At 41.7% G+C, this 27,516-nt stretch overlaps 1 protein-coding gene across 4 annotated transcripts in view; it reads right to left on the bottom strand.

Annotated features, from left to right (window-relative positions):
* Positions 1 to 27,516, bottom strand: part of PFKP (phosphofructokinase, platelet) — a 59,030-nt gene that overhangs the window by 18,167 nt on the left and 13,347 nt on the right. For all 4 annotated transcript variants that reach the window (XM_083704744.1, XM_083704746.1, XM_083704747.1 and 1 more), the window contains exons 3-13: positions 23,910 to 23,983; positions 17,363 to 17,440; positions 14,446 to 14,635; positions 12,474 to 12,639; positions 10,921 to 10,965; positions 10,724 to 10,832; positions 9,372 to 9,467; positions 7,452 to 7,544; positions 6,397 to 6,522; positions 5,529 to 5,593; positions 4,359 to 4,428 (exon numbers count right to left, since the gene is read on the bottom strand). In XM_083704744.1, the coding sequence (XP_083560870.1) occupies positions 4,359 to 4,428; positions 5,529 to 5,593; positions 6,397 to 6,522; positions 7,452 to 7,544; positions 9,372 to 9,467; positions 10,724 to 10,832; positions 10,921 to 10,965; positions 12,474 to 12,639; positions 14,446 to 14,635; positions 17,363 to 17,440; positions 23,910 to 23,983 (1,112 nt within the window). The remainder of the gene's footprint in view (positions 1 to 4,358; positions 4,429 to 5,528; positions 5,594 to 6,396; positions 6,523 to 7,451; positions 7,545 to 9,371; positions 9,468 to 10,723; positions 10,833 to 10,920; positions 10,966 to 12,473; positions 12,640 to 14,445; positions 14,636 to 17,362; positions 17,441 to 23,909; positions 23,984 to 27,516) is intronic.

The following is a 27,516-nucleotide window of genomic DNA, read 5'->3' as shown; positions in this document are numbered from 1 at the left end:
CATTATAGAAAACTTAATTTTGAAACATTAGAAAACACTAATCTTAGCTTGTGGGGTCAACCATTCATAGTACTCAGGGAGTGTTCAGCTATTTGCAATCAGCAGCAGGTCCAAATTAAAATGTGAGGCATTGAACTATCCAGTCCAGATTCTGGCGTAACAATAACCCAGCATTGAGAAACAAGCACATGCATGCATACAGAAACAAATTTATACAGAATAGGAATTGTAACCCAAATAACCATATGCATGCATACATGGCTTTTGTGCAATGTTGTTCCTTGGCCCACTGCAACCAAAGTATGTGATGCCACATGCCGTATTGTGTTGAGCTATGGCACAAGCGAATGATTCCTTATTGCCAGCACCTAACAACATTTTAAAGTATGTGAGAACCCTATCAGTTTGGCATTTGACAACCACTCTTTTCAGCGTTATAAAACTATTGCCATACTATCTGCCTTTAGCTTGCTCAAGTATGGGATATAACATTATTCTAGCACCTTTTAAGCACCTTTGATGTGTACATAAGGTAGAACATAAATTTTATTTTTATTTATTAAATTTGTATACCATCTTCACCCGAAGATCGCAGGGCAGTTCACGATGTAAAAATACTACACAATTGCCACAAGCAATTCTCTTGAGGAGAATACAGTCTGTCACAATCGCTTATATGCTGCACAAAATGTTGTATTACAAGATTTTGATTTTCAGATTGATGTTTAATTTCTTCATCTACTGCCCCTCAAAGAAGCACCGCTTGTATCTAGCAATTTTGTGCTCACATACAGAATATATAAATCTAATGTAGCTGTGCTTAGGAAGAGCTATTTTTGCTATTTATTTTGTGTTTTTGTGGCTTTTTTGTTTTTGCAACTGTGTGGAACCCAGTTCAACTACTGATTGATTGATTGTGTGACTGCGGTACATTGTTTATTGCTTTCATTTTATGGATCAATGGCATGGGTAGGCAAACTAAGGCCCAGGGGCCGGATCCGGCCCAATCGACTTCTAAATCCGGCCCCCAGACAATCCGGGAATCAGCATGTTTTTACATGAGTAGAATGTGTCCTTTTATTAAAAAGGCATCTATGGGTTATTTGTGGGGCAAAGGAATTCATTCATATATTTTTTTCAAAATATAATCCGGCCCCCCACAAGATCTGAGGGACAGTGGACCAGCTCCCTGCTGAAAATGTTTGCTGACTCCTGATCAATAGTCTAGTTAGATAGTAAAATTCATGTTAAATTGCTGTTTTAAGGGTTGTTTTTAAAAGTCTGGAATGGATTAATCCATTTTGCATTCCTTTCTATGGGAAATTGTGCCTTGGTTTTGGAATGCTTTGGTTTTGGAACAGGCTTCCAGAACGGATTAAGTTTGAGAACCAAGGTACCACTGTAATCATCTCCACAATACACTTTATTTATGTAGTTGGATCTCATAACTCAGATGTCAGAATCAAGGCTGACTGATATTTCAAGGATGCAATCCTGTGCCTGTTTATCTGGGACTTAGCCGTATTGTACTCTGTGGGATTTACATCCAATAGATATGTATAGGAGTGCACTGCTCATCACTCTGTGGCTTGCAAGACTTGCCTGTCAATACATGGCAAGCCACTTATGTGGGACAACTCAGCATGTGCTTGGGGCATCTCCCCCACCCCACCCCCCCAAAAAAAACTGCTAGCAGAAATGTCTGAGAAGGAAAGGTTTGCATTGATGTAGAGAAACATGGCTTGTCTAAAGCAGATCTATACAAATAGCTCACATGACGACAGCCACCACATAAAGTCATTTAAAGGACCGTCTACATAGTATCATTAAACATAGACAAGGGGTGATGAATCATGAGCTGGCTGAATAAAATAATTCTGAATTCTATTTGTGGTTCTGAGTTAATGAAGTTTAGTTGCATTGGGGGGGGGGGGCAAAACTGGCCTGCAATTAATGTTCCCCAAGCCCTTTTGCAGGCAATATAATATACCTCCCGTCTCCAATAGCAACTATGACCTAGTTCTCATAAACAGCAGATGAAGTGCCAAACCCAGTGCTTTTTTTTGGGGGGATGCAGGGGTACCCCTAAACATTTTGTGAATCTTTGTACTTTTGTTCATTTATTGTATTTATTTTTCCTGATTTGAACTATAAAATGGTGATTTTTCTTGAGTCAAAATGAGAGTACCCCTAAACCTATGTCTGGACTGTGAGAAATCAGACTACAGGGCAATGTTCACGTGACAGAATGTCACTTCACATTTCATTAAAGTCTCCTGCACATGGAATGTTCTGTGCAAGGGATTTTAAGGTGCACATTGTCACATGAGCCTCTAACCTGAAATGACAAAGGCAGAAAGAAGTTTGCCTCCTTATCAACTGTCTGTGAGAAGCAGGCCAATGTGTGATCAAAATAAGCCATGACCGCCAGTTGCCTCCATGATCTTTTCCTTTCGTTATCTACTGTCCATTTGCTATCTTGTTTCATACACTGGAATGTGAGCATGTCTTTAAGGAGGCTAGTCTACGCTTATCTAGACAATTGACTAAATCGGCAATTACCAGCCCCCTTGAGAGAAAATTTGGGCTCTTGGAAAGCACAGGCCTATATTTCACCCCTCTGACTGAGGCCTTATTCCCACCTCTGCACAGCATTTCAGCAAAGAACATGTTCCTGAAGAATCTTTCTTCTGTACTTTCTAAGAAAGAAGCTTATGTTGGCAGTGCCTCCCTGGAAATCTGGTTCCCTTATATCCCCTCCTTCCCTATGGCTCTCACGGTCTCTGGTAATTAATTCATGCTTGCCAATGTTGCAAGAATGGCTGGAATTCTCCTAAGCCTGCAAGCTTCTGTGGCATAAATGAAAAATGAGAGCCACTTCAAGGCCATTTTAATGTGTGATCTGCCTCTTATGAGTCTCAGAAAGCAGAAAATAAAGCACAACCTGCTCATGCTTGTTCTACCTTCTTAATCACAAAAATGGCAGCCCTACTGGAGACTCTGGTAGTATGCCAGGCCTCACGTGGAGCCATTTATGTCACTTTTTGTATGGAAAATGAGGAGGCCTCACAACAAGGGGTATTTTCAGAGGACCATGTCTGCCTATGCCAAGTCATATAAAAATAGCGGAACTGAAAATGAGGTATTTCAAGCGATTCTTGAAATGCATGGCATTTTTCTACCTTTTCACCATGACAATAAATGGGGACCTTTTGCATTTTCTGGCGAATTCTTTCATCTTCACAAGAAGCACGTCTTATGCGCTCTATTAAAGCTTCTGCAAAGTTACGCTTGGTGTAAATCAAAGTTGTGGCAAAACTGAAGAGCATACTGGTTGTCCAGCTTTAAGCAATGAAGTGCACAGTCGAAAAACAAAAAGAACTATATAGCAAATCCCATTGCCATGCAAAAATAAGAGCCTGCCAACCTAGCAAGCAAAAGACCTTGCTAAGGTTAGTCACTTTATTTGTTTATTTTTTACATACGCTACATGAGATATCATCCTGTTAAAGAAAACAGAAAGATTTAAAAGTAAAACTGTAGCCACAGATATTTCCCACTTATTGAGCCATTTTGCAAAACCAGTATGTACATTTCTCCCGACATACATTAGCACTGGGCAAAAAACCTTGTTTTAAAATAACTGTTCAGCTGACCAGCTGGTAGACCACTGTAACACAGCTTGGGGTATATAGATGCATTCAGTACCTCTCGTAAGGTACACCTTTAAATTTCACAACTGGAATTGGTATCTGAGAAAGGCCTAGACCTTTCAGGAAAAATGGTATTTTGGTAGTTTAAACAAGGAAATAGACATGGCAATGTTTACAAAATTTAGACTGTTTACAAAATGCTATATTTACAAAATTTAGATCACTGCCCGCCGGGCTTCAACCCAATATACAAGTCCATAGTCCATAGATGTTTCCATGGAGACCGTTTTCAAAATTCTGAACAACCTGCTGTGTGTGTTTAGATGCTTTCTCAACAAAACACGTAGCGTCTTCTACTATATAGAGGACAGTCCTCTATTTGAAAGCAGTTGAAAAGCAGGAAAAGTATAAAGAACCGTAAGGAGGAAGAGGAAGGGCCAATCTATAGATTGGCATGTTTGCTGTAAGCCATCCATTTATTAGCTCTTGGGACAGCAAAGTGAGTAAGGAGAAAGGTCTTCCCCACAATGGCAGGATGGTGTTTCTATTTAAACTGTAGCAACTATTTTTAAATTCATATACATCAGCATTTTCAATTTTTATGCAAATTGGCATGCCCTTTCTTGGTGATGCACTTAATTGGCCACCCTAAGGACACAGGAATGAGGAATTAACCAGACAACTTGACAACTATCTAAGAAGTACCTTGGGAAGGTCAGCAGCCGTCCTTTTGGTAGACAGCAGCTTGTAAGTATTCAAGTTGTTCTCAAAACTCCTGCAACAGAAAACAGTATTTTCACGCTGTTGTCTGAATAATAAAGCTATTTCACAATGTTAGAGAATACCGAGAGGTATTTTTCTAACCTAAAGTGTCACTCAGAGCATTTAGTAACTATATATCTTTACTTGTTACTTGGTAGATTGTATTTGAGACATAGATTGTAGCCATTGGTGTCACTCTGCTGACAGAGTCACCAATTCCGCTTCTAGTTGGCTTGGGAACCAATGGAACAATGTGAGATGTGGTTTAGGGGACTGCAGGTGGAAGGGGGAACTGGTGAAAAATTCCCCGCTTCCCGGCTAGGCTGGTAGACTCCTCCATTTCCACCAGTGCTTTCCATCATCAGCCCTTCAACTTCATTGGATACAAATCATGGAATGTGAATGATTTTCCCTCGTGCAACTTGTTTTATTTTGGAAAGGACTGAATGGGAAATACCTTCACTCCGCTTTCAATGGTTTGATTTCACCTCCAGAGGCACACTCCCATGTCTCTTGAGATAGACATATGCCAACAACAACAACAAATGTGTCATATACATTTGGGATAGGCAAATGACTACTTATGATCTGCCATTTGAGGGAATCTTTCAGAAATAACATTTGCTCCTCCCTATACAACTCCACAACTGATACCCACTTAGCATTTAATATTATGTGCTCTATGAACTGCGAAAGGCAATGCAAGCACCATTTCTGATGAAATGGCATTTTAAATTCTGCAGAGATAATACTGGTAGTGAATTCCTTTTCCCGGTATAGAATTGGCCTAGAATAGTCATATAACTTTGGAGGGATTTTGGGGTTAAAATGTGTACACTAGAAACTAGCATAAAAGAATCTATTTGCCCCCTGTTCCTTAGCCATGAAAAATAATCCCTTAACACAGGCATAGGCAAACTCGGCCCTCCAGATGTTTTGGGACTACAACTCCCATCATCCCTGACCACTGGTCCTGCTAGCTAGGGATGATGGGAGTTGTAGTCCCAAAACACCTGGAGGGCTGAGTTTGCCTATGCCTGCCTTAACACAATTAGCTATGATTTATTGGAAAAGTTATTGCTGCCAGCAGAGAAATAAACAACAGAGGAGTACCTTCCACGAAGTTGCACAGCGTCACTGAATCTTTTTCCGTCCATGGCTTTCTGTACATCTTGGGTCTTTTTGAAATAAGGAAGAAAAAAGGTAATTATTTATTAGAAAATGATATTATCTATCACAATGCTAGAAGGCTATGAAGTAGATCCGAATGGTGACAATCGCTATAGCCTTGCTCAGGATAGTAAATCCAAATTATTTCAGTGGGATTTATAATGCAATCTGTCTACTTAGAAATAATCCCCATTGAGTTCAATGGGACTGGTGTCTCGTAGACATGTATATAATTGGATTCTTAACCAGCCCAGCACTTCAGCCAATGTTACTTCAATGCCTGGGAAAGCTAAAGCATACATTTTAAAATCAGAAATAAACAGGAAAGGACTATATTGTATTAGGTTCATGGTCTCAAATCATGCATTATAAGACTGCAACATACAGAATGCCTCAATTGAACATTATTGCGAAGGTTTTGGGAAACCAGAATAATCTCAGCATGCAGCTCATTGGTATGTATGTGTATTATGGTATGTGGGTGTTACTGTGTAGTCACTAAACCAAACTAGCCACAAGAAATGAGAGTTTAGATAGCAAGAGACTCATTGCGAATATAAATGTGCAGCTACTATGTTAAAGGCATCTGCATTACAAAAGGTAAGCAGTGCTGTTTGCTGTCAAGATTCATGGGGCAGTAACAAATAGCCCAGTTACTGTCACTGAATGAATGACTGGAGTTAATTGTGCCCAACGTGGATAAGAGTTCAGCTCACATCTTTCCAGGCTCCAAGTAACAACCAACTATTGATGGCTAACCAACAAGAGAGTGTCAATGAACAAACACAACTGCTTCTTTTCAGCAACTCACCATCTGCACACACTCCATTAAAGGCAGGCGGACAGCTTGGTTTCCAGACAGGGAGACCACACAAGCAGGAGTTTCAGGTGTGCCCTCTAGAAGGGCAAGAACAGCCTCCACACCCATGCGACTTGCCTGAAAAAGAAAAGAAAAAAAGAAATCCATAAGAAACCTTTAACCATACGTGAACATTTTGCATGGAGGCTATGCCGACTTTGATACATGCCAGCAAGCATCTACAGAATGTTCTTTGTAAAGAGCAGTTTCGCAGAATTAGAAATAGGGAGGGATAATTATTACAATACTATAAGAACAAATGACCACAGGTTGCTTTAAAATCTATCGCGGAACAGATGAGAAAGCAAAGAACCCCTAAATCATGTACATAATTCCATAGCCGATCAAGAGTCTACTTCTTTATCTATATGGCCTCTACTTCCATTCTGCTAAGCACCTATATACGGCCTTGGAAGTTCCGATGCTATTCCCTGATCAGCAACTCATTGTGCTGGAAGGTCAAATCTTGCAGGAAATAGGCAAAAAGAAGTCCAGTCCCCACTTCCACAAATATTGCTTATCCATTCTCCCCTTTTTCCTATGGAGAAGACAATGAGCGGTAGGCAGATAGCACCCTTCAGAAGGCTAGCTCTGTGCTAAGGGCTGCCAGGTGCAGACTGCTTCATTTACTCTGGACCAGCCATTTTGATGGAATGTCGCAACGGGAAATTATGAGACAGACAGAAAACTGATTTCAGTGTTAGATGCTGTATGTGTATTACAGAATTACCTAGTCCTCCTTGGTCAGGGTGACATACATGGTTCTACCTTGTTTTATCCTAAAGGTTGGCTGAGAGACACTTATTGTCCAAAATCGAGAGAACATAATGGCTGAGTACAAATTTTAATCCATGACTTGCTCATTTATGTATGACTTTATTCTCACTACCCCACACACTAGAGAGCCAGTGGCATTTGTGACTGTTCTACAATCTGAATGAGGACAAGGAACTATGTCACACCCTAAACAGCGGTGATGAACACACAAGCCGCCTGCATCTACTTACCAAAATCCTATCAAATGCAGAGGGAGTGCCGCCCCTTTGCACATGGCCAAGGATAGTCACGCGAGTGTCATACCCTAGTCGCTGCACCACAAGCTGCAAAAAAACCAAAGTGTCAAGTTAAAGACGAGAATAGGATTATGAGCTGTAACAGCTGCAGAAACACACTGGGGTACTATTGTGCCTGAACAGTAGGTGGAAATCCTAGTTTAAAACTTTAAGAATGCATACAATACAAAGATTATGAAGAGTTAGGATTCTTTAATAGCGATGGAGCAACACTCTCAAATCCCTTTAACCTTAAGACAAGCAAAATTGATTCCTATGTAAGCAAGTATTTTTAAAAAGTGAAGGTGGCAAGGTTTCAGAACCAGTTTGACTAGAAGAAACAGCAGGATAATAAAAAAAAAGTGTGTACAGCACTGGCAATGATGTCACCACTACTCCCACTTCGAGTCTTTGAAAAACTATTGTTTATCTTCATCCTGAAAGACTGTTCCCTATAATAATTAAAGCAGAATGTTTTGAAATTACTTAACTCTAGTGCGCAAATATTATACAAACAAAAGAATAATTTTTTTTATGTTTCATACAAGGCTGAGGTAAAAATATATACCATTGTATACAGAGGAGTAAGAGCAAGGAAAAAACCCAGTCATGTCCTATTCCTTGTTACAATCAAGTCTGTACTCTCCTAACTCCAGATCTGTGAAAACTTTTCTTTCTGAACAAACAGACTGGAATAGTCTGCTCTGTTTGTGGGGCAAGATTCCTTGAGAATCTGGCTTCTTTCCAGTCAAGATTAAGAATTACAACCTGACAATGGGTGACCCTATAGCCCCAGACTTTGACTGAACATCTTAGTGGGACTGTTTGGGCATTAATTCTTCACCTACCTCCATGTATGGTAACTTTGGGACAAGGCCTTGAGGTACAGAAGTGAAAGCCTGAATGCAAGATCTCTCTTAACCCAGGATGCAGAAAGTGATACAGAAAGGGGTTTTGGTATATGGAGTTAGAGGGAGAACTACCGTGGGATCTCCCTGTTTGGCATTCCCTTTTGTACATTGTGAGGGAGTGGTAAGGAACCACACAAAGCACTTGAAAGTGTGCTGAGGTGACAGAAAGTAAAGTCCAAACAGTCCAGGCTCTATATCTGAGTCAGAGGAGGTTTAAAAGAATTTTTACAAGTATAAATGTGTTGGCGGCAGAAGCAAAGGTAAAGCGTATGCAGCAGGGAATGGCCACACAATTTTGAAAGGTTGTGTGTTCAACCCCACCCCACCCCCACTTGCAAACACGGAAGAAACCCATAATATGTCAAGGTAAGTTATGGCCTCCTCATGGTTTGTGCAGCAGCATCTTACTCATCTTGGAACTATTTTCCAATCCACATTAAAGTGAAGATTTTTCTTCCCTTTTATAGCACTTCTGGGTCACTGTCTGGCTGAACAGTGAAACAGTTTGTTCTGAGAAGCCTTGATGATAGAGCAGGCTCAAATTGCCGGAATTGTAGCCAAGTTGATAAGTGCCAAAGTTAGTTCATATAATGGATATAATTTGATAACAAAAATCAGTTCAGCACTGAGAACTGAAGGCATCCTCCTTGTTTTGAATGTTTTGACCAGGTCCTACAAAATACCCAAATAACATAGTATACTCATTTGCATTTGTATGTTTGTTTTATGCCTTTTAAAAGGCAGCAGCTAGGTTATAATCATAATTACTGAGATTACGTTACTGCTAAAGGACACAGATATAATACTTATTGTATCGCCTGAAATGATTAAAATGCAATCATCCATATAAAGAAAGGCTAATTATGTTAATAGAGAAATGATACACTCTTTACACTATGTGGAAGAGAAGCATTCAGTTACGTATATCCTTGGTAGAAGATTTAATTGGCAGCTTGATACTTACATCCTTAACTTGCTCTGAAGTTATAGGCTGGTTGTGGCAATCAATGGCACCTTCTGCTACAATTATGATATTCAGCCTTTTCTTTCGTGCACGGTTCTAGGGTAAAAAAAATGCAGAAAAGCCATTAAATCTGCCTCATGGCCTGAGACCACAGCAAATAGCTGAAGTTCAAAGCTGGGCTGTACCTTGAAAGCTTCTCAGACTATTACAACTACTTAATGTGTTGTTGCCATTTTGAAAATGAACATTAATCATGCCACAGACCTTGCTAAACCAGGATAAAAATATTGCTTCCTAACACATTTTTACCACCTCATTACTGCTGGCAACCCCAGCCAGCTGTGGATTACCTTGTTGGCAAATAACCCTTCCTTGTAGCATCATCATTTAGGTAGGCAAACTAAGGCCCAGGGGCCGGATCCGGCCCAATCGCCTTCTAAATCCTGCCTGCGGATGGTCTGGGAATCAGCATATTTTTACATGAGTATAATGTGTCCTTTTATTTAAAATGCATCTCTGGGTTATATGTGGGGCATAGGAATTTGTTCATTCCCCCCCCCCAATATAGTCTGGCCCCCCCACATGGTCTGAGGGACGGTTGACCAGCCCCCTCCTGAAAAAGTTTTTTGACCCCTGATATAGCCAATCAGGTCTAAATCCTCAACACTAGCAATATCTTCCATTCTGTACATTAGCACCAAAGATAAGAGTCAGGTGGACTACAAAGCAGTTCACAAGGCAGTGCTGTCATTGCTCACCTAAATGCCAGGTGCCTGCTGGCAAGGGGGTGCCTGCTACCTGAACATGTGCCATGGACAGGGCCGGCCCACCCATGAGGCAAGGTGACTGCCTTGGATGGCAGGATCCACAGGCGCAGCAGATTCCAATGTAGATCCCCCCCTTATCCCCCCCTTCCCCATTCCTGATGTAGTTTTTCACCCACCCCTTCTTTCCTGGCAGGGAGGGAAGCACCATTTTTTTTAATAAAATTTTTTATTGAGTTTTCACATTTTATATAGACATAACAAACACACAAAGACACAGACACCTCAGGTGCCAAAATGTTTTGAGCCAACCTGGAAGTGCCTTCCCTCTATGCTGCCCCATGTGATGCTGGGGGGTGGGTGGACTTTACTAGGTGAAAATGGAAAGATGATGAAAAAGGAGGACAATTTCGCAGTAGGAAAACAATGCTGTGGAACACTTCTTCCATTTTGGCTCTACCTAGGACACTGCGGGATTGAAAGCTTTCTGGCCATCCCTGATCTTTTCATTGAGGAACCGCGTAAGCTTTCAAAGAAGACTAGGAGATCCCAGGACAGAGTTTGAAAGCCACTGCAGAAAATAATTACCTCAGAAAGCCTAGAACACATATGATCTTCCCATCCTTCCTCAGGTGGATATTCAGGAATAAAGACATAATCTGCACCACAGGCTAAGGCACTAACAAGAGCTAGGTACCTAGAACAGAATCAGAAAATCCAAATGAGAGTGTGAACTATATATTTCGGCAGTTTTAACTAAATGTGGTGTTGACAGACATACGTACCCACAGTGTCTCCCCATCACCTCCAGGACAAAGGTCCTCTGATGGCTGTAACGATTACAATAAATATTAATAGCGTCACAACAGCATCAAAGTATGAAGTGATATGTACAAATTCATAGAAAGAAGACAGGCGATTGTTTGGCACTGTAGAAACTACATTTGCACTTGTGTTTTCCATCTTCCCCCAGGCACTTCTTAACTTTCTGGTTTGTAGCATACTATCATTTGCGATATGGGACGCGGGTGGCGCTGTGGGTAAAAGCCTCAGCGCCTAGGGCTTGCCGATTGAAAGGTCGGTGGTTCGAATCCCCACGGCGGGGTGCGCTCCTGTTGCTCGGTCCCAGCGCCTGCCAACCTAGCAGTTCGAAAGCACCCTCGGGTGCAAGTAGATAAATAGGGACCTCTTTCTAGCGGGAAGGTAAACGGCATTTCCGTGTGCAGCTCTGGCTCGCCAGAGCTGCAATGTCACGCTGGCCACGTGACCCGGAAGTGTCTTCGGACAGCGCTGGCCCCTGGCCTCTTGAGTGAGATGGGTGCACAACCCCAGAGTCTGGCAAGACTGGCCCGTACGGGCAGGGGTACCTTTACCTTTACCTTTATAATTTGCCATTATTCTTTGCATTCTTATTTCCCACACAAAGATTGCAGACCACTGTGTCACACTAAATTTAATGAAGTCATGCCATTTAAGAGAGTGTACAGGTTATTCCTCAAATCTTAATTTCCTTTCAATTATGGCTACTATTTGAAAAACTGCAAAACTAGGCATGTCCTCACAATCAAATCTCAATCCCCCCCCCATTTGTTCACAGAACTAAACTACATACCAAAAAGCAATATTAAAGCAAAGCCTAACTTAAAAGCCCCTGACCTATGCAAGATGGCTTTTCCCCTCTTTTGACCTCCACACGCAGTTTTCATACCACTGCATGTGTCTGATGATGTGATAAATACCAGCCCAAGTGGTGACAGGACTCAGCTGCCATTTCCAGTAATCCAGAAATGCCTTCCAGAGCTCCATTTTCCTCTGGCTGCACAATGCAGAAGGCTGCAAGCCTCCACAGAAGCTGCTTAAATTCCATTGATTTCAATAGTATTTAAGCAGACTACGGTCAAAAGTTTCAATGCAACGCCAATCTGTGTTTTAGCATTGTGTGAATGAGTAACTGTAAGCCTTGACCTCTCTTGCTCCCTGCTCCTCCTCTGGAACTGCTGTGAGGAGACTGGAGGTACTGTATGTGCTTCCTAGTTTAAACTAAGCAGTTCTGAGGGCAGCATTCCTCGCATGCCAGTGGTGGCAAGGTAAAAAATAATAGTGGATGCAGTCAAAGACTGCCACATTTTCCCACAAATTCTCATTTAGCTCTTCTCTTTGTCATAAAACGCAACGCAGGCGGGTTTGCCGTGTGACATAACCACCCTTGCATCTTTGGCAAAAGGATGAAATTAATACAACTTCAGTGCACTTTAGTACTGCTAAAGAAAAGAACCATGGCTCTGATCCGTTGCCCAAGTGACCATCTTTAAAATCTCACATCCTGAGTTCAAAGTACCTTTGAGCAGTGGTCATAATGGCATCCACAACTTCAATGATTCTGTGCAAGGCAGAGTCAGTGCCAATGGTCATATCGGTACCACAGAAGTCATTGTCGATGGAGCCAACCATTCCCACAATGTTGAGGTAAGCGTACTTCTTGATAGCCCCTTTTTCAATCTCACCTGGCAAAAAAGCAAGAGAAAAATAGATCCAGAAATGTCTGACAAACACCCCCTGCCCTTGAAGTGAAAGCAATGTAGCTTTATTATTTAATACAGTCTAGCATGTGTAAGAGACAAGAAAATGCTCTTCGTGAAGAAAGGATTAAGTGAATTAATGCTGCATGAAGCTTCGCCAATGAATGGGAGTTTTATTTCTGTCCTCAATTATTGGCAAAGAATGGGGAGTGGGCTGGGAGACCAGAGATTGTCCTCACTTTATTAGGATCATGGAACTGAAGTTTTGATAAGACTGTGCTTGTATGAATAGACAAATACAACAACAACTATTAACCTTTAAATGTAATCAGTTGTGCTCAATACAACACAAGGTGGTCCAACTGGTGGCCTCAGAGCCACTTCTGCCCCCTAAGTAATGTTTAGAAAGGTAGAATGCTTGTTCAGAGTTTCACTCCAAAGAAAAATCAATTGTTTTCACACAAAAGAGCTCGCATTGAAATTTTTAGGTTTAAAACTCTTTAACCCTTTAGGTTTTGTGGTGTGAAAAAATGATTGTCAGATGTCACTAACTGTGCTTCAGAGTTTGACCAAACCGAGTACTGCTTGAGAGGCAAAATACACTTCTGTTCCCCAGAGCACTTGTTGGACAAGAGAGCATCCACTGAATAATACAACAGCTTGCCAACCTGCAATAGTGACTCAAATTCTCATTTGTCATCCATGTATTACAAATGCTGGCCATTTTCAAAGCAGCCATGTGCTCTTTTTTTGTTATTAAGAGTTTCACAAAACCAGTTAATTGTATCAAGGGCCATTATAGCTCCTCTACTGGCAAATAAGATGTTACCACAGTGCTATGCACTCTCAACCAGGGATAAAACTACACAGCAGTGGCTATCAGTTCTGGCTTTTAAGGGCAACAGCTAGGATTAAGAGCCTAATTCTGTGACAGAGGCAAGTGGGAGAACAGAACTGTCTAGCTACAGTTTGTCTCTCAGATGCCTTCTTGGAATCAGTAAGGAAATAAGTGACAAACTGCATCATTGTGTAACACTAGGACCTCAATCCAAGCACCTTCACCTCTGTATCCACTTGCAATCCTAGTGTAAATGCTCCCCAGGTATGGGATACTCTCCCCTCCAAGCTTTGACCAGCACAAACCTTGGTTATATTTTAACAACAGCTGAAGACTCTCCTATTCCACAAAGGGTTTTTGAATGGGCTGTCATGTGTCCAAGTGATATTTGTCAGTGCATGTCTAATCTGACCAATATATTTAACAGAAGGGAGATGGTTGCAATTTAAAGTATATTCTACTTGGTTTTTATTTAATTGCGAAATGTTCCGAGACCATGGTGATGTAGGGAGGGATATAAATCTTATACAAGAGAGCCAGTGTGGTGTAGTGGTTAAGAGCGGTAGACTCGTAATCTGGTGAATCGGGTTCGCGTCTCCACTCCTCCACATGCAGCTGCTGGGTGACCTTGGGCTAATCACACATCTCTGAAGTCTCTCAGCCCCACTCACCTCACAGAGTGTTTGTTGTGGGGGAGGAAGGGAAAGGAGAATGTTAGCCGCTTTGAGACTCCTTAAAGGGAGTGAAAGGCGGGATATCAAATCCAAATTCTTCTTCTCTTCTACAATAAACTAACGACGTAAGCACTTGTACAGCACAACAAATACGTTTTCTGTGCACTTATTGGCACTTTTCTGCTGATGTACCAAAGGTGGTTTGCAATTTAAAAATACTAAAATAAATGACATAGAACATGAGGAGCTTAATGTTCCACAAGCTTAACCACAACTTACCATTTTGTGCCAGTTCCTCTAAAAGGCCATTCCACTCCTCACGGAAAAGATTAGCCCCTGTTAAGCTGCCATCCCCACCAATAACACAAAGGTTAGTGATGCCACACTTCACCAGGTTGCAGGCTGCCTTCAAGCGGCCCTCCCGGGTCCGAAAAGCTTTGCAGCGGGCACTGCCAATGACCGTTCCTCCCTTCAAGATAAAAGAGAAGAATCTGGTTGAGAAATCAAGGTCTCCAGATTTTACTTCCATTGCTATAAGCACTAATGCAGAAGCTGGTGCTGGCAGGAGTATGATGGAGTATATAGTCCATGGGTAGGCAAACTAAGGATTGGGGGCCAGATCTGGCCCAATCGCCTTCTAAATCCGGGTCGCGGATGGTCTGGGAATGAGCAGGTTTTTCCATGAGTATAATGCATCCTTTTATTTAAAACCCATCTTTGGGTTATTTGTGGGGCCTGCCAGGTGTTTTTACATGAGTAGAATGTGTCCTTTTATTTAAAACGTATCTCTGGATTATGTGTGGGGCATAGGAATTCGTTCATTTCCCCCCAAAAAATATAGTCTGGCCCCCCACAAGGTCTGAGGGACAGTGGACTGACCCCTGCTGAAAAAGTTTGCTGACCCCTGATATAGTCTGTATACATTTCCTATGTCTGCTGTCAGCTGTAAACACTACTTGGTTAAAGAAATATGCAACATGTCCTCCATAAGACTGAAAATGATTTTAAGCTATTGCGCTTATTTTGTAGCTCACTGGTTCCAAACTATGCCTTTTATTCTAGGGACAAAATTCATTATCAGTGGTCAAACAGCACCACCAATGATGAGACAAAAGGTCACCTTCACAACCCACTAGGGCTGGTTGATACTTGTCATAGCAATGCCTTTATTAGCAGGGAACTGAGAACTGAGGATGGCAGAGAGGGAGAGCAAGGTGCCAGGGAGAGTTGACTCAATTGCCGTAACAAGACAGACACTTCCTCTCTTGCCAGGAAGCCTGGAGGTGACAGGGGGTGGGTAGCTAAAGGTGGGTTTCCTGTCAAACCTGTTCATAAGTCAGCTAGGCACCAGACAAGAAGGATCAGTCCTGGAAGCCTCAGCTGGTAAAATGTTGAGGGCAGTAGAGAGCATGGGGAGAGAGGAGGTCAGCAGTTGCTGCTTCCCTCTCGTGCCTGAGATCCAGGCTAAAATAAAAACAGAGAGCATTGATATGGAAAGGTTCCCTATACCATGTGCAGTGCTTGTCCGACACAGAGCAGCAACAGTATGTTGGGTTTCTGCAGAGGTCATTTCATTTAAGATCAGTTGGATATTTAGGGGAGGGAGCAAGAAACAAGGGAGAGACTAGGGTCAATGTTGTGAGTATGAAATGGGATAAGCCCATGTGTGCTACACTGAACTCTGTGGAGAAAGGGCAGGATGCAGGTGTGAAAGTACAACATTGACCAGAAGATCCAATATCTTACATTTAACGGACTTTAATCCTCTTTACTCGGCTTATGCACAAAGCACAGCATTTATGGTCGTCTGGTACAGATGGTGACTAAAAATGATGGCTGGTAGTCAGTTATATATAAACTTGAATTATAGATAACAGATGTGATAATAAAGTGATTGCTACTGGGGAATAAACAACATTAATGACAAGTTCCTTAATAAGTAACACACACATTACTCCAGTTACAGATAGGTAGCCGTGTTGGTCTGCCATAGTCAAAACAAAAAAAATTCCTTCCAGTAGCACCTTAAAGACCAACTAAGTCAGTTCTTGGTATGAGCTTTCGTGTGCATGCACACTTCTTCAGATAGCTGAAGAAGTGTGCATGCACACGAAAGCTCATACCAAGAACTGACTTAGTTGGTCTTTAAGGTGCTACTGGAAGGAATTTTTTTTGTTTTGACACACATTACTGTTACTCATGACTATAGGACAAAGTAGCATTTCAGCCGGGTTCTTTTTCGCCTTCCTGCTATCATTGCACAACAGTTTCCTTTATTTCTTTATCTATTTTTTCAATCTGGACTTGGTATTCTGTTCCTCCACACCTTCAGAACTGCTGCTGTGCAAGATTTAAAAGTCAGGAAGAATCAGTGTTTCAGCTGAATCTTATGAAACAGATAATCTGTTCTGTTAGTTTTATAGTATATGGTTCAAAAGCATAAATCCCTTCAGTCAAGGTTTAAATCACATTTATTATCCTTGACTGAAGTTCTGCCACTGGTCAGAAGTATTTTTTGCATACTAGAAGAGTGTCAATATAAGAGAAAAGTGTTATGTAATTTCCTTTGCTGAAAACATGCTAGTTGCTGATTACGCAATATTAATTCCTCTTTTTTGATGCAGGAAAAAGAATTAAAGCTATGTCCATATTTTGCTCTCAGAACGGTGTCAATTTACTGTGGTACAGGGCTCATCTATGCTGAAAACATTTCTTGGCACTACTATACCCATACGTGATGCAAGTCACGGCAGGCAGGGAATTTTCCTGCAAGAGGAGCCAAGCTCAAGCCAACACAAAACAGTTATTAAATCCTGAAGGCAACATAGGAACATTTTTTATACTGACTCATACTAGGAGGGGGAAATAAAAAGCAAAGAGAGACACCGAGCTCTGCTGGCATTCTTCTGCCTGGATGCTGCTCCATTTCTCTTCCCTGAGCATAAAAAAGAGAGAGAGAACAAGGCTGCCCAGATATTTGTGCACTGAAAATATTGGATGGTGACAGAAGCAAAAATTCTAAGTAAGTCTATCTAAGACTTACTTTCAAATAAACAGGCTTGGGACCGAAACACAAAGCTGTTTAGTGCAAAGCATTTTGCTTAATTGCGAAAACATTTTATTCATTAGATCTTTAGGGATGGCTTTTGGAAAAGTAACACACTTGCATGAAAATGATTCTTAATTCAGGACCTACCACTTGAAGGATGCTTGAAACACTTTCCCATGTGACTTCAACAATGTTTTCACCTCCATCAACCATGCCCTGGTAACCCTGTGACAAGAGAGAAACATTACAGAAACCTGACATATAAAAAAGAGCACTCATTTAAGAGGAGATTAAATACAGTGGTAACATAAAAGGGTTTTTATGATAAAACTTACGCTAAGTTTATGATCACGTAAGATGGATAGGAAAGAACGAGAATGGTGTCACCATTGCCAAGTTACAGGGAACCAGGCAGGGGGCCTTCTCGGTAGTGGCGCCCTCCCTGTGGAACGCCCTCCCAGCAGATGTCAAAGAGAACAACTACCACCAGACTTTTAGAAGACATCTGAAGGCAGCCCTGTTTAGGGAAGCTTTTAATGTTTGATGTATTACAGTATTATAATATTTTTTTGGAAGCCGCCCAGAGTGGCTGGGGAAGCCCAGCCAGATGGGCGGGGTATAAATAATAAAATTATTATTATTATTATTATTATTATTATTATTATTATTATTGCAAGCAAGAAGATTTGAAATGAAAGGCTAAAACAGTTTATAATATCAGCAACCACAGGAGCCAACTCTTAGGGGCAGTTATATGCAGTCAGGGCAAATTCAAAGAGGTCCCATTGCTGCAGGAGAAGGAAAAAGGCAGAACCACACACATGTAGGGAGAAGCTATGACAGCATGAACATGTTCAGAACTATACATCTGTAGTGTAGATAAACCTTTTGTGTAAAAATTCACTAAGGCTGGTTTATGTATACGGTGTTAGGGCACTCTGATTATCTGCCAAACCCCTAAGTGCTACCTGTCCCTTTCTCTGAATACACATTTCAGAAAAAATCTCTTATCTATGTAATTTTCTCTAAAACATTGTTGCTTTTTCTTTTAAAAGAGCTGATTGCTTGTTGGAAGCCTTAACGTTTACTGTGTATCCATTTCCTACATAATTTGACTGTACTTCCAGCTGAGGTAATGTAAATCAAACCAAGTTTGCAGCTGATAAACCTGAGAATGTTGCAGTGCTCACAGAGACAGAGTAAGCATAGAGACAAAGGCGTTCACACACAAACACAGAAAATTCGACACTAATTACAAGCCTGTTACAGCAACCATGGCTACTCTCCACTGCAGACAGAGGGCAAATCACCAGAACAACAATGTCCATTGAAGCTGCTGTGCTCATGATAGTTTCTTAAGTGGAGCGGAGGAAATCTCTGTCCTTTCAACATATCCTTTGGAATTTCCCAGCCTACGTGCCATGGCACCGGACTTGCCCAATTATATTCTGGTACCTACAACAAATACCTCTTTGTGGCAGACCCATGCATTCAAGAGATGTTGGCTATGATTCATTCTTCAGCTAATGAAGCATTCAAAAAAAACCAAAAAAACTGCATCTCATCATATGCTCCAGTTCTCCCAGGGTAGTCCTGAATTTCTGATTCCTATTCCTAAAAAAGAGCGAGTCGATTTGCTCACTCTTTTGATTTTTGAGGTTTGGGATGGGAAGTACCTTAATTTTAATGTTGAAGTTGATACAATATGCACTAGAGTTGCTACATTTTCGATTTGTTACATTTCAGCACCAAAGTCTCTAGAAGCAGATGCATGCCACTTCTTAAGAAAAGATTATTTCACAGACTGTAGCTGGGATGGTTTACTTTGCCTTATAATGCTAGAAGGCATTTGTGGTTTTCTAGTTACCAGAATCTCATATCACACATTTCCTAAAAGAAAAACCAATGGCCAGACTTTTGTGGGTGGTGGGGTGGGGGGAGAGAATTACAAATAAACTTCTCCCTCTATTCCCCCAACACCTTTCTATCCAGATAATAGATGGTGCTGAATGTGTTTGAATTAAATCTATTCTATAGTAAATCCTGATCCATTGTGAGGTTAAGCAGTGTATTAAACTTCTCATTTAGGACAAGCTAACTGCTGCAGTCTAAATATATTCATCATCCTTTTCTTCTTGAGTATATCACAAGACACACACACACACACACACACACACACACATATGCTGAGCTAAAGTGGCCCACTTTTTCTTATCTAATGTTGCTTTCTCATATACTTGAAAAATATTATGCATAATAAAGGCATAATCTGACAAATTCCCAGATATCTAATTTCTCTTGATTTATACCTAGAGACTATTAGCCACTCAATAGCGTGCTCATCCATATTAATGAGCAATAATTATAATTTCTCCTCATACACATTGTACCCTGAAACGTTACCACAGTGTAGGGAATCTGGGGTGGAGGTAAATGCAATACTCTATGTAGCCCTCTAGATTCTTCCAAGGGCACACCCCTTAATAATCTTGCTCTGAGCTCTACAGAAGTGCTTTTGCCTGAATGTGGCTGTGTGAGTGGAAACCTCTGGCTTTCATATGGCTGGAGCATTGCCAACTGAGCCTCTTGGGCTTGCCAATCGGAAGGTCAGTGGTTCGGATTCCCACGACGGGGTGAGCTCCCGTTGCTCTGTCCTGGCTCCTACCAACCTAGCAGTTTGAAAGCATACCAGTGCAAGTAGATAAATAGGTACCACTCCGGAGGGAAGGTAAATGGTGTTTCCGTGCGCTCTGGCTTCCGTCATGGTCCTCTGTGCATCAGAAGCGGTTTAGTCATGCTGGCCACAAGACCCAGAAAGCTGTTTGTGGACAAACGCCGGCCTGAAAGCAAGCTTAGTGTCGCAACCCCATAGTCACCTTTGACTGGACTTAACCGTCCAGGGGTCCTTTATCTTTTTTTACCTTTACCTACAAATATCACATCTATAACTCCATTCCTCTGGATCCTCACCCACTGCTGGCTGGCATGTAGCCACCAGAAGGTTAAAATAAAAATAAATTAAAGTTGTTTTATCGTATACTTTTAATACTTTCGGGGGGGGGGGTTGATAAGATTTGTAAGATTCACCAGAAAAGTGGTATCAAAATAAATAGTTCAAGGTCTTTTTACTAGATTATTTTATGCCTAGATGGGATCCCAGTCTATTCATCGTCACTAATACAAAAGGTTTACTCACCAAACACTTCCGTCATTCCAGGAGACACTTAGAGAAAAGTTAGTTTTCTGATAGGCACTTGTGTGTTTAAACAGAAAGGGATATTGAAGACAAAGCACCCCACAACTTGTCCGCAGCCAGTTTGCATTTCTGCCTTTGCTAAGTTACAGTCAGCACAACTTCCAGGTTATCGCAGCTTGGAATGCACAGCTGACACAAAATGGCGGCAGTGCTGACATGGGGGCTACGGTAGTTTTCCCCATGACCTCAACGCATAATTACTTCACTGAACAAATAAAACGGAAACGGGATAAAAAAAAGAAGCAGAATAAAGATGCTAGGAACTACAACTCTGTAGCACATCAATGTAAGACCAGAAACTCCACGACTTGGCTCTCTAATCAGGGTACAATTTTCCTAAACACAAATAGGCTGCAATTCTATGCAGCAGGTAGGAAGACCCACTGAAATCAGTGAGACTTACTTTGGAGTAAGTTGTGCTAGTAGTCAAATTAAACTTTAAAAAAGGTATCAAACATTTGCCAACCTTCCCACCTTCAAAGGTCAAAACATTGGACGGAAGCAGGAGTTAGCTATTACCTCCCAAGTTTTTCCTTTGACCTTTGGAACTAAAGAGGAAATAGTCCCAGAGCATAGTTAGGTTAATTACGGATATGAAGCTATTATGCTGCCTTGTCCAAGTCAGCTAATGGTACATCTATACAGTACAGGCTACATGGAGTGGCAGCATCTAGCTGTCTGACAAGCTTTACCTAGAGATGTCAGAAACTGAACCTCGGAACTCCTGCCTGCAAAATGGGTGCTCTACCATGAAGTTTATCTTTTCATAAACTTAGGAAATTATCTTTTAACTACTAAGATGTTTTAAGAGTCTTTTTGAAGCATTTGCTTAAAAGAATGTTAATGGCCTGAAATAACTTCCATTACAGAATAAGTTTTCTGCATGAACAAAAAAAAAGGCAGCACTCCAAATGCATGACATACAGAAAAGGAAGATTGCATCCAGAACGCCAATGAAATCATGCCAGGGAAAAACCATTAGTGACTCGATCTGCCCACCTGTATAGTCTCCATATTCCTGTATCAGTTGCTTTTTGCCACTTGAGCAAAGAGACAGGCAAAGGGCTGTTTAACACTCTCCTCCAGGGTGAACAGCTAGAGAGATTTTCTTTAGTATGTATCTCATGCTAAATGTAATGTGGGTCATCAGAGGGGCCTGTGGGGCTTAAGAGGCCCTTTGCCTGAACCTCAGCTCAGAGATTCTGTGGAGAGCAAGTGCTCAGTTCAGAATGTGACCCCCCCCCCGCCCCCAAGTCAGCCAGCACTATAAGAGGGCAGATTTGAGATAACTCTTTGCAGAGATAAGGGAAAGAAAAATCTTTCCAACCATAAAAGCACCCAGCTTCTTTCAAGCAAGGTGGCAAAATACTTTTCAGTAAAACAGTAAAACAGGAACTTCCAGCGCTGGCATGACACACAAATACTTGGTTAGTTGCTGTGGCAATACAACAAAGGATTGTGGTGCACCGAGTTCCGCTTGCCTGCATATTCATATGTTTTACAGTTCCTCGACTCACAAGTTACGGAAGTAGACAGGCATGGGCCAGCAAAGACAAAGAGCCAGACGGAGGAAAATACTCTTCCGTATAAAAACACTTCCTAATGCACTTTGAATCTCTACAATCACATCAATTCAGATGCAACTTTATCAAGAGCTGAATGCTTTATTAGCTTATAAACTTAAGGACAATAGGCTCTTTGTATGGCTTTGGAAGAAGTCCAATGAACGTTCAGCATGCATAGATTCAAATATATATTATGTCCTACAATAAGGATACCACCCACTATAAAAACAACTTGGATGGATATGCAGAATGAAGTCTTAGGGCCAGCAATTGAGCTTCATGAACTTGGGCAGAGGAAAAATTTGCAATGTATATTCTACCCTTAAGTTCCTATAGACACCATCACCAAAGTTAGTTAACAATATAAAACAAAGTCTACCTTCCACATCACAAGAGATTTTCCCTTGAAGTTGAAAGGAGTGTGGGGTGTACAGGTATCAGTAACCCACATTACATGGCTTTCGACTGAATGCACACCTAAATGCACATGTTCATAGGGATGCACACTCAAGTGCAAATCTGTTCTTGCTGGCAGCAGGTTACATGGCACATCGGAGCGGTAAATAACGTCATCTGCCCTCCTTGCTGCCTCATAAACCACTAGCCTTGTGTTGGTTGGGCTGCCTGAATGTCAGCTGCATAGGCAGCAGTGATGTTTGAGCCAGAAAACCTGTGGCCAAGTTTCTCACTGGTGGAGAGAAGCCCTTATTACTTTAAATTAAGCCATGTTATGGTGCACTTGTGGGTCACCTCAGAGGGGCAACACCAATACTTCTGATTGTCATGAAAGTGCCATTCCCTTGCTACTGGTGTTCTTTATGAGGTTTGTTCATTGTTGTTACTTTTGCTGTGGGGTCGATATATGTTGCCTGACATAGCAGAGGATGTACAAAGTCTTGTCACAAAGGAGAAAGAAAGTGGTGTGCGTCCCACTGGGTGAGAATGTACTAGAAAAAACCGTGCCTTCATAGGGTGAGAGCTGCAATGGGGAGTATGGAGCAGAACCATTATTTGTGTGGTTGTCATTACATCCCAAATGAGAGACATGGGCTGGGAGGCCAAATATTATTAAACAGCTACTAAAAGGTGTTTCTGGCCACTGAGACTACCTCAGCCTCCAGTAACAGCTGGATCTAGAAAGAGTACCACATGCCCCAGAGGTGTTTTGTTTGTACTCGAAATTGGGCTTTTAGTGTTGCAGGTCCAGCCCTCAGTTACCAGTTCAAGTTAGACAGGTGCTGATATTAGACAGGTCATGATATTTAGGTACCTACAGGAGATACCTTTTCATTTAAAAAGGCTTCCACTGAGCTGTAACCCAGTCATTAATGGAATAATAATTGTATGCCTTTTTTCATTGCCTTTAGAACTCGTATTTTTGTACTTTAGCTCATTTTTATCTCACTGTAAACCACTTTGGTGGCTTCAGGCAGTGAAGCAGTTTATAAGATAATGAAAAAGAGTAATAAATGAATTTATGTGGCATGGACAGACAGCACCAACATGCAGTTTAGGCTCCTGGCTTCAGATCGAGCAAGTGTCACACACAGAGAAGGCTGCTTCCATGTGTGGACCTCCTTAGTTGGATCAAGGGGGGGAGCAAAGGTGTGGAGCAGAGGAGGAGAATAAAATTAGGGGGGAAATCCTTACTTTCCCTCTCTGTGTCGCCGTATTTTTCTGATTCCTACCTTTTTTTGTTTCCTATACTTTCAGTCAAGCATGCAGTACTGAGAGACAATGGCTGCATTTCCCAATTTGTCCCTGCTTTTCCCCGTGTCATTCCACACTTTCCAAAGGAGTGTTCTCTCTCTCTCTCTGCATAGACCAAAAGATGGACCGTGGGGGCATACATATAACAAATGTGAACACCAACCTCATAGATAAAGTATACTTTTGCTTCAACATAAATTCCCATACGCACTACGGCACGGACGGCTGCATTCATACCTGGGAAGGAGAAAGCAAAGAGAGGCAAGGTTAACATTGTTACCAAACAAACAGTAACTTGAAGTGTCTTTAACGATAAACAAACTGTAATTTTTAGCATGAAAAGGCACGTTACAAAACTAATTCTGATTGTTTCTTTAGAAAGGACACTGTGTATTGTAATTATATGCTTTGTTGACATATATATGACCGGCACAGGAAGCCCATGTAGAAATATGCAGTCTTCCCATGAAATTCACACGGCATCAAGGAATGGTTGAACATTTGTTGATGCAAAATTCCAGGATGTCCCAAAGACCAATCACAACCAACAGGAAGCCATCACACCACCGGGCCTGCACAGTGCCAGCATGGACAGAGATACAAGAGAGACAATTCCCTACTCAACCATGAAGCTCATTGAATGAGCCTGAGCCAATTACTACCTCTCACCTGAACTATTTCAACCAATAGTTGAATTCTTCATGTACATCAATCACCCTGAGCTCCATGGGGTAAGGTAAGATACGAACAAAATAACAAGATCTCCTCCAACATTGCCCCATTTTCTTCAATAAACTGCAAAATGTTCTGCGTGTGGTGTGACAAGTCACCATGTGTTTGCTGAATAACCCCAGGGCACAACTGTGAACCACAGAGCTCTGCAGAATTTGGGTTCGAGTAGTCCTGACAGCAAATTTCCAAGAACAGCAATTTCCTTTAAGGACAAATTGAAGGATAAGTGTAAGGCAGTATAAAGATATTGCAATATGTCACAATGAAGAATTTCCAATATCTGTGATGTGCTTTAATTTGCCCTGTATAGCACACAGTAATCTCTAAGTGGGGGAGTGCAGGATTACCCTACTGGGTATGAGGGTTACGTATCAAGGAATTTGTAAATGGAAAACAAAGGGATCTAAATTGGGAAGTGGAACAATGTAGATGACGGAGCTAGCAGCAATGGTCATACTGTAAAATCTACACCAAAATCCTCCCCACTTAGTTATCTTAAGAAAAAGCATTTCTGTCTGGCAGTATTCCAGAACACCACTCCAAACTCCATCCTTACTGTGTGGATGTTACAGACCCAGTTAGGTTCATAAAAGCTTTCTTTGTTTGCAAGTTTCACTGATTCATAACAAAAGTCTGTGCAAGCTACCATAAATTAGTTGCTAATATCCTTGTTCCACAAACTAGGGTTCAATACTTTAAAAGCTTCTTGTTTTACAAAGCATAAGACAACATAGGCTAGTGGTTCCCAAACTTTTTTACAAATGGGTCTATAAAGAGAATTGTAACCCCCTGCCCCAAATGAAAACTTTTTCCTGTCCACTTCCCTGGATCAACATCCTTTTCCAGCAACTTGATGACCCACTCACAAGGCTCCAAAGATGCACCAATGGCATCATTGGAACCAGTTGCGCAAACCAGTGAACAAGATGACCCAAATACCTAATCCCATCACTGATGATGAACATTAACATGGCCTGACTGCCTGTGTGACAGTAACATGCTATTGCCAAATAGGTAGCTGGATCCATTCACCTTCCAGAACATTCAACTGTGGTTTTAATTGCCTGAAGTTATCTTATGCACTGAAGATCATTTATGGCTTGGGAGCACAGGCCCACAGCAGTGGAAAATAGATCTTCAAGAATCCAATACCAGCTTGTGAAGGACAAATGCCCCTTGTGCCCTGGTGGCAAGGCAGCATGTTCAGCAGCACACAGTGCCCATCACACAAGTTCACAGAGAATGTGGGGTAGAGTCACACTAAATATTGACGCAGACAGAAGTATATGAGTCAGTTGCCTCCCTTCCCTGAGTCATTTGGTACATGTAGAGAACCCTAAAATTATGACTATTTAAATGCCATGATCAACTGGACATGTGTGAGCAGATCTAGACTTCAGCATGTGCCATGGCAAGACTATTCTTGCAACAATTCTCTCACATAATCTGAGGAGCAAATGGTTCTGTGCCTTCAGCACAAGTACACAGCTAGTACACATTCAATTATTCTAAAATCCACTGAGAATCAGTGAGTTGACCAGAGAGGAGTAACCACATGTGGCCTGAAACAGAGATATCGGGGAGCAGCCAGCATATGCCTCCTTTGGTGGGATTACAGTTCAGTTGTAAAGTTCGTGTCTCACATGAAGGAAGCTCCAGCCATCTCTAGTTGGAAATACCTGACTCGTTATAAGATAGCTTTGTGTTTGTATTTGTTAACGGCCCCCTTGCACTCTCAGTGCTAAATGAAGAGAGGGGAAATTGTCTGACTATTGTTCTGCTTCAACAGCCAGTCTCATCAAAATTCCAGAGAAATTCGCCAGAAAATACTCACTCTGCCAAAGACTACAGTCAGAACCTAGGTTACTTATTCCTGAGTTGCAAACGCCTTGGGAGTTTCTGGAGCTTGATAGTCATCGGAGCTTAGGAGGGTCATCTCCCAAGCCACTATTGACATCTGGATTTGAAAATCACGACCTAGTAAAAATTTCCAGAGGGGAACCCTTGCAGTCACCCCCCTCAAGAAACCCACAAAATAATATTGGGGTACCTTAAGAACTAGCTAAATTTTATGGCATATGCCAGGGTTAGCCAATGTGGTATTCACAAGGCACTGCTGCACTGCAACAACACCTGAAAGGCATCTTAAGTCTACTTTGTCAATATTCTGCTTTGTATACCTAAGATTTCACCTTTCGCTTTCACCTTGCAATGAGATGGATTGAAGTCAGTGTTAACTAGAATTTAAGTGTATGTTAAATAAACACACCTTTAACCTTTTACAGAAGCAGATTGGTGATAATGCAATCAACCTCAGCATTGCTGAGTGAATTAACACCTGCAGTTGGGCATGGAGCTAATCACAAGCTACAGTTATAGATAGCACAGATGTCCAGGCATTGGTAATATTAACACATGTAGTGTGTTAAAAATCCTATGTCCGTATTTAACCCACAAGTGATGGCACTGAACTTATTGATAAATTGTGTTTCAGCTGTTTCATGCTGTATTCTTCCATGTGAATTCCTTCATTGCAGAATAGCCACCTGAATTAAGATCAGTTAGAAAGTGTCTTGAGACACTGAAAGATTCTGCCACTGGGTTATAGATACTGTCATTTCTGAAATTGATGTCCATTCATTGTTTTGCATAGAGACTGACCTATCTGGCCCAGTGTTAGAAACTGAGATGCGAAAGCAGGAGCTAAATGGCACCTTAATCCTAGGTTATAGGCGCCACAAGAGAATGTCGTGACCAACTCTGGGGTTGTGGCGCTCATCTCGTTTTATTGGCCGAGGGAGCCGGCATACAGCTTCCAGGTCATGTGGCCAGCATGACTAAGCCGCTTCTGATGAACCAGAGCAGTGCATGGAAACGCCGTTTACCTTCCCGCTGGAGCGGTCCCTATTTATCTACTTGCACTTTGATGTGCTTTCGAACTGCTAGGTTGGCAGGAGCAGGGACCGAGCAATGGGAGCTCACCCCGTTGCGGGGATTCGAACCGCCGACCTTCTGATCGGCAAGTCCTAGGCTCTGTA

This window comes from Podarcis gaigeae, assembly GCF_964106915.1.
Source record: "Podarcis gaigeae genome assembly, chromosome: 12".
Classification (NCBI taxonomy): Eukaryota; Metazoa; Chordata; class Lepidosauria; order Squamata; family Lacertidae; genus Podarcis; species Podarcis gaigeae.
Note: the sequence above shows the minus strand (reverse complement) of the source record. Positions and strands in the feature narration are given on the sequence as shown.